Source organism: Zosterops lateralis (genome assembly GCF_965231275.1).
Source record: "Zosterops lateralis genome assembly, chromosome: 25".
Classification (NCBI taxonomy): Eukaryota; Metazoa; Chordata; class Aves; order Passeriformes; family Zosteropidae; genus Zosterops; species Zosterops lateralis.
The window spans coordinates 2,623,779-2,631,625 of NC_139785.1; the positions used below are offsets into that span (position 1 = coordinate 2,623,779).

The 7,847-nt window shown below is 48.0% G+C and overlaps 1 protein-coding gene across 1 annotated transcript in view; it reads left to right on the top strand.

The window, feature by feature from the left end:
* The window catches only part of POU2F3 (POU class 2 homeobox 3), a gene marked incomplete at its 3' end in the record, with an annotated part of 47,429 nt that extends 39,878 nt beyond the window's left edge, over nt 1-7,551 (top strand). The window contains exons 10-14 of the mRNA XM_083878140.1: nt 221-357; nt 2,803-2,964; nt 4,212-4,278; nt 5,381-5,513; nt 7,512-7,551. Coding sequence (XP_083734266.1) covers nt 221-357; nt 2,803-2,964; nt 4,212-4,278; nt 5,381-5,513; nt 7,512-7,551 — 539 coding nt within the window. The remainder of the gene's footprint in view (nt 1-220; nt 358-2,802; nt 2,965-4,211; nt 4,279-5,380; nt 5,514-7,511) is intronic.
* Between the last annotated feature and the right edge of the window lie 296 nt (nt 7,552-7,847).

The following is a 7,847-nucleotide window of genomic DNA, read 5'->3' on the forward strand; positions in this document are numbered from 1 at the left end:
GAGGAAAAACCGTGTGGGGGTTAAAACATTGTTCTCCTTAGATTTGGACAAGCTCATTGATGGGTTTGGAGCCATTTTAATCATCCTCAGAGGGAGGATCCACAGTGTAGGAACGATTAATCTATTTTAGAAAACACCTTTGCTTCACAGAAAGTGTCTGGGCATGAAAATAACTCTTTATCTCCTCGGATCTCTCTTTTTCCCCTCCCTCTCCCCCCAGAATCTGCTCCTCTGGATTCCTCCATGAGCACCCCCAATTCCTACCCCTCAGTCAACGAGATGTTTGGACGGAAAAGGAAGAAGAGGACCAGCATCGAGACCAACATCCGCTCCACGCTGGAGAAGAGATTCCAGGATGTGAGGGGAAAATCCTTCTGTCCTTTGGGAACTCTCCCTGAGCTTGAGCACCAAGTCCTCTCAAGAAAACAGGGGATTTTGGGGTATTTATTTGACAATAGGTTAGAAAATCCTTGGAGGAGCAACAGGAAAATGTTAAACCCAAAGAAATTCCCAATTATTTGACAGTAGGTTAAAAATGCTTGAAAGGAGCTCACAGGAAGAGTGTTAAACCTGAAGAAATTCCCTATTATTTGACAGTAGGTTAAAAAGTGTTTGTAGAAGTTAACAAGAAAAGGGTTAAACCCAAAGAAATTCCCAATTATTTGACAACTGGTTAAAAAACGCTTGGAGGAGCTAACGGGAAAAGGGTTAAAGCCAAAGAAATTCCCAATTATTTGGCAGTAGGTTAAAAAATGCTTGAAGAAGCAACAGGAAAAGTGTTAAACTCAAAGAAATTCCCAAATTTTTCCCCCTTAAATGTTGTTCTAAGGGAATTACGATTTTAGCACCACATTTCCCCGTTATCATCCCCTGGGCCAAAGCTGATCTCTGCACTTGACTCTTATTTTTGAGTTGCAGAAGTGTCTCAGGAGCTCTGGGGCCACAATGCCCCATCAAGCAGCTCTTGTGAGACTCCAGAACTTGTTGCTCCAAATATTTTTCCAAATATTTCAAATATTTTTCCGTTCAGAAGTGGAGCCCTTCTACTTTTTAAGCTCCAAGAATTCCAAGAAAAAATCACTGCAGACACCAAGCAGAGCTTTAATCAATAGGACTGAACTCAAATCAAAATTTCTCAAATCAAAACTCTTCCTGAGCTTGTTTTCTCTTTGGTTTTTTCCTCATATCAAAAAAAACCTGCTCAGTCACCATCAGATCCTTTCAGCAGCTCATTTTTACCTGGTAGATGCCTTTCTCTGTGATGGGAATATAATTTTGGCATCTCTGGGCCAGGTATCTTTGACATTTCTGAGCTGCAAACCCCACAGAGCTAAAAAGAGTGAAAATAAAATACTCAGGGGGCAGAGTGGGCTCTGTTTTTTCCCTTTCTAAAGGAGGGCTGGGGGAAGAGAGAGGCCAGAGCTCCTGTCCCCCGGACAGTGACAAGGCCACCAGGTTTAGGTGGCCCCACAGTGAATTTTGGTGCTGTTAAAGTCAGAGGGAAGTGATTTGTGGGGCAGGAGCTGTGACTCATCCTCCCCTGACTCCGGGAGAGCTGATGTGGAGCCAGAGGCACTCTGTGGTTCACAGAACATAATCTCTCACCCAAATATTTGTCCTCGGTCTCAGACGGAGCTTTTGTCCCCTCCCCAGCTCTCAGCCAACCCCACCCGTGTCCTCTTGGATGCTCTTTGGGGCTTTTTTAACCTCATGCCTCTCTCAGCAGAACTCCCAAAACCCAGTTCAGAGATTTCCTTGTCGTTTTTGGGATTTTATAACCTCCTGCCTCTCTCAGCAGAACCCCAAGCCCAGTTCACAGGGATTTCCTTCTGCTCCTTGGGGCTTTTTTAACCTCCTGTCTCCCTCAGCAGAGCCCCAAGCCCAGAGATCCCTGTTCAGACATTCCAGCTCAGAGATTTCTTTGTGCTTTTTAGGGCTTTTTAACCTCCTGCCTCTCTCAAAGAACCCCAAGTTCAGAGATCCCAGTTCACAGATCTCCTTGTGCTCTTTAGGGCTTTTTTTTAACCTCCTGCCTCTCCCAGTGGAACCCCAAGCCCAGAGATCTCAGTTCAGAAATTTCCTTGTGCTCTTTGAACCTTTTTAAACTCCTGCCTCTCTCAGCAGAACCTCAAGCCTAGTTCAGGGGTTCTCTTGTGCTTTTTAGGGCTTTTTAACCTCCTCCCTCTTTTAAGCAGAACCCCAAGCCCAGAGATCCCAGTTCAGAGATCTCCATTCAGAGATCCCAGCTCAGAGACTCCCTTGTGCTTTTTAGGGCTTTTTAACCCCCTGCCTCTCTCAGCAGAATCCCAAGCCCAGTTCAGGGATTCTCTTGTGCTTTATAGGGCTTTTTAACCTCCTCCCTCTCTCAACAGAACCCCAATCCCAGAGATATAGTTCAGAGACCTCCTAGTGCTCTTTGAACCCTTTTAACCTCCTGCCTCTCCCAGCAGAACCCCAAGCCCAGAGATCCCAGTTCAGAGATTTCTTTGTGCTTTTTAGGGCTTTTTAACCTCTTGCCTCTCTCAAAGAACCCCAAGCCCAGTTCACAGGGATTTTCTTGTGCTCTTTGGCGCTTTTTGAACCTTCTGCGTCTTTTAGCAGAACCCCAAGCTTAGAGATCTCAGTTCAGAGATCCCAGCTCAGAGATTTCCTTGTGCTCTTTGGGGCTTTATGAATCTCCTGCCTCCCTCAGCAGAACCCCAAGCTTAGAGATCCCAGTTCAGAAATCCCAGTTCAGAGATCCCAGCTCAGGGATTCTCTTGTGCTCTTTGGGGCTTTTTAACCTCGTGCCTGTCCCAGCAGAACCCCAAGCCCAGCTCAGAGGAGATCTCGTTGATAGCAGAGCAGCTCTCCATGGAAAAGGAAGTGGTTCGGGTCTGGTTCTGCAACCGGCGCCAGAAGGAGAAGCGGATCAGCTGCCCCATGCCATCCCCCATCAAATCACCCATCTACAACTCCAGACTGGTGAGAGGCTGGGATCGCCCTCTGGGGTGGGATCTGAGCCAGAACATTGGTTATTATTCCATCCATTGAAAACAATCAGTGAAAATGACGACAATTAATTAAGCGATAATTCCGTTTATTGAAAACGGTGGAAAGAAAAGACAAATTTTCCTAGGAGGAATTGATTGGTTTAATTGGTTTAATTGTGGGGTAATTTATTCAAATCACGGTGCTGTCCCCAAAGCTTTTCCCCTTGAGATTGATAAAGAAAATCTTTCCAGAATTAATGGGGTGTGAGGTTTACATACACTGATACCAATTCAGCTGCATTTCTTCACTGAGGAGCTGCTTGGTGACTTTGCCATTTAAAAGTGGCAGGAACCTCCTCAGTGCTGCAGCACAGGAGTGGGAGACAGTCTGAATTTTATCTTCAAATCTCCCAGCTCTTGGAACTCCCCATCAGAAATCAGGAAAACATCATGGGAAGTTTGGCTGCCCAACCTGTCTGGACCCCAAAATAAACATTTGGATTCCCACAGCAGGAGCTGGGGTGAATAATTCCCCTGTGACTGCTGCCCAAAGCCTCCCTGAACAAAGTGCTGCCTTCAGGAGTAATTGCTAATCCGGATGGCAGCTCCCAAATTGCCAATTGTCACCTGAGAATTAAACTCCCTGAAGGGCAGATTGGGATATTTTTGTGCCCAAAACCAGAGGGAGGTGGAAAGTTTCAGGCTGAGAATGCCCAGTCTGAGCCACCCAAATCTTGACCATCCATCATAAACTCCCTAAAGAAAATTGGGATTTTTTTTTGTGCCCAAAACTAGAGGGAGGTGGAAAATTTCAGGCTGAGAATTCCCAGTCTGAGACACCCAAATCTTGACCATCAATCATAAACTCCCTAAAGAAAATTGGGATTTTTTTTGTGCCCAAAACCAGAAGGAGCTGGGAAGTTTCAGGCTGAGAATGACCAGTCCGAGACATCCATCTTTATCTTGAGACTTCCAGAAAATGTGATTATTTCAGGCCTTTCCACAGATTTAGATGGAGGTGGAGAGTATCAGGCACATGTAACATTAACTCTAATTTCTTCCCGTGGCTTTGCAAATGGGAATGGTGTTTGTACCCTGGAATAGGACTGGGAATACCCAGCTGTGGGTGGTGTGTCCCTGGGAGGCAGCACAGCCCACAGGGGCTGGGAAGGAGTGGCAGGATGTGATTTATCCCCCTCTCAGTGCAAACACTCACTGCCTGTCTCTGTTCCTGCCCAGGTCTCTACCTCAGGGTCCTTGGGGCCCCTCTCCGTCAATCCAGTGCACAGCACCATGCCCGGGACTGGTGAGCCTTGCCCAGCCTCCCTTCCCTCCTTTTACTCCTCAGTCCTCCATTTCTGGGTCACATTTTGCAGCATAATCTTCATCAGGCCCTTGGTTTTGGTCAGGGAATTGTCCCCACACAGAGCTGGGGTAAGAACAGCCCAGCCTTGCTGCTGGGGGAGATAAAAGGACAAAAAACACTGGGCAAAAGAACATTTCCAGCAGAATTCTGGGCTGGGCTGGTTAGGTCTGGGAGCAAAATAAAAGGGTGGGATCTCTGTGGGGACCTGAGATTCCCAGATATGGGAACTGGGGACATTCCTGGGGGTCCCCACCTTTCCCCCGGGCAGGGAATCAGAGGGACAGGGGATGGGCACAAGGACAGGGTGGGGGTGTTGGATTTGAACCTCCTGCCTCTCTCAGCAGAGCCCCAGACCCAGTCCAGAGATCTCCTTGTTGTCCTTCTAGGGTTTTTTTTAATCTCCTGCCTCTCTCAGCAGAACCCCAAGCCCAGAGATCCCCATTCAGAGATCCCTGTTCAGAGATCCCAGTTGCGATTTCCTTGTCCTTTTGGTTTGGTTTTTTTAACCTCCTGCCTCTCTCAGCAGAACCCCCAAGAACCAGAGGAGGCAGGGGATGGGCACAGGGATAGGGTGGGGATGTTTAAGCAGGAGGAGACCCCAGGCCCACTGTCCCACACAGTGACATCCCTGTGCTCCCCAGGGAACTCCAGCAGGGTTTTGAACCTCCTCCCTCTCTCAGCAGAGCCCAAAGCCCAGTCCAGAGATCTCCTTGTCCTTCTAGGGTTTTTTTTTTAATCTCCTGCCTCTCTCAGCAGAACCCCAAGCCCAGAGATCCCCATTCAGAGATCCCTGTTCAGAGATCCCAGTTCAGAGATTTCCTTGTCCTTTTTGGGGTTTTTTGAATGTCCTGCCTCTCTCACCAAAGACCCAAGCCCAGTTCAGAGATCTCCTTATCCTTTCTGGTTTGTTTTTTTTTAACCTCCTACCTCTCTGAGCAGAACCCCCAAGACTCAGAGTGGCAGGGGATGGGCACAGGGGTGGGGTGGGATGTTTGGGCAGGAGGAAGGAGGTGCCACCCTCACTGTGCTCTGTCCCACGCAGTGACATCCTCGTGCTCCCCAGGGAACTCCAGCAGGCCCTCGTCCCCTGGCAGTGCCCTCCATGCCAGCAGCCCTGGCACAGCCCAGAGCAACTCCAAAGCTGCCATGAACTCCTCTGGCTTCAACTCTTCAGGGTAAGACACAGCTCACAAAAAACCCCAAACCAACCCAGGGCATGGGGGGCTGGGGGAGAACGCTGGGATCTCCAGGAGGAACAGGAAAGCTCTCAGACATTCCCAGCAATGGGGAGAGTTCCTGTGTGACCTCCCAGGGGCAGGGTGGGGTGGTTGGGGTGTCCTGTGCAGGGACAAAAGTTGAGTTTGGTGATCCTGGTGGGTCCTTTCCGGGATATTCTGTGATCCTTGGGACGTGGCTCTTTTTCTGCTTGAAAATCAAGTTTTGCCTGAACAACTGTGCTGGTTAAAAAAGAAAAAAAAAAAAAATTAAAAAAGTGGTTAGAAACCCTGTCCTGACCTGACTCCTGTGTGAAGGAAGCAGAGGAAGGTTTATTTTGCTGTTCCTGCTCGGATAACCCCCTCCACAGGCAGTTTTCTCTCCTGCAGTGCCACCCACAGAGCTCTGCTGTGAGCAACTCTTCCACAGTGGCAAAACAAAGATTATTTCCTACCTCTGCCCTGCCTTTAGAGGCTGCAAAAGCATTAAACCAAAGCAGAGAGCTCAGAGCCCTGCTGGTTATTGCCCTGGGGATTCTCTGCACTTGTGATTTTTGCTGCATCACCTCGAGGATGCTGAATTTGGAGGGTGCCATGAATCCCCCTCCCCTTATTTTGTCCTTGCAAAAAGAATTTGTTGCTTGGAGTGAGATTTTGTTATAGAAGCAGGGACTGGAAAAGATCAGGGAACGTTTCTTTTTTTTTTTTTTTTTTCATTTTTAATATTTTTTCGTATTTTTTTTCAAAATGTTACGACACAAAAAATAAAAGAGAGAAATAGTTTCTGCTTTCTGGATTTCCCCACTCGTCATTTACCTAAATGATAAACACTTTTATCTGCTGTTTATTTAAATGATAAACACTTTTATCATCTTTGTTTTTGTGGAAACATTAAAATTAAATGAAACTTTTTTCTTCCAACAAAATCTGTTGTGATTAAAAAAAGAAGAAGAAAAAGGCCAGGTAACAGCTGAAGATCTTGTTTAGAAACAATTAGTAATGTAACGATAATTCTGATTTCTTGGATATGGGATATTTCATGGATATTTCATGGCTTTGGACATGGGAATGATGCTTTGAGCCTGGAATAAGAATGGAAATTCCCAGGAGAGCCCCCCCAGCTGTGGGTGATGTTCCCTGGGCCCAGCCCAACACTCACTGCCTGGGGAATATCCTGCAGGATGAGTGTCCCTGTAGGACAGGAAAGAAAGATGAAAGACTCCAAATATTTCAGGAGGCAAAGAGCACAGAAAAAAGACTTTTATTGTCTAATTCTCACTGCCTTTTATAAGGTGTTCCCATCCAGACTGAACATGGTTGGGGAATAGGAACGACACCTCTCTGATCCCATGGGTTAAACCAGAGAAACAGCAAAACACCACCTGGAGAAAGATTGTTCTGAGAAAGGAGAGTTGTTTGCCAGGATTGTTTGGAGAAGAAACTTTCTTGAGAAATTTTTCCTTGGGAAAAAGTCAGCAGCTGATGCTGTTTTACACCACAACGACACAGACTCTGAGATTCAGGAGGCTGAAAATGACTCCTTTATTTCTGGGCTGTGTCTCCCTTTTATCCCATTTCACACAGACCAATTGGATTGGTGACACAAAGACAAACCTCTTCACTCCCATTGGTCAGAGCAGAGGGACAGCAAGGAGAAGTCCCTCCTGGGGAAAGGAATGAATAACAAAGGTTTATTTCTCCTGTTAAAAGAAAATTCTCTGGGAAAATAATTTCAGAAAACCAAAACACCTCAGGCACAAAACCAGGGCTACAGGCAGCTGCTGTGAGCAGGTTGAAATCTCTCAGGCCCAGAAATATCAGCCCCACAGATGCTGATCTGCATCTCAGGCCCAGAAATATCAGCCCCACAGATGTGCTGAGCCAAAGTTGGGTTGGGGTGGGAAATCAGGATGGTTTTCACTCCAAGGTGAGACTTTTGTTGTTCTGTGTCACCCACAGCTCCTGGTACCGATGGAACCAGCCCACCTACCTCCACTGAGCCGTGCTGCAGCGAGGGCAGGGCAGCTGTGCCCGCAGACCGCGCCATGCCCGGGGCCCCCAGTGCCTTCAGCGCCGCCCCACGCCCCGAGCCCCGGCAGCGGGGCTGTGCAGGGACTCAAACTGCAGCCCAGCCCTTCCCCCGGCCCCCACGGTGACATTCACCCCCTTCCCCCAGCCCCACAGTGACATTGTCCCCTTCTCCAGGCCCCCCCACAGTGCCACTGTCCCCCCAGGGCTTCGCTGTCCTCGCTTGGCTCCTGCGCTTGCAGCTCCGCATCCTCCCGGGCAGGGCTC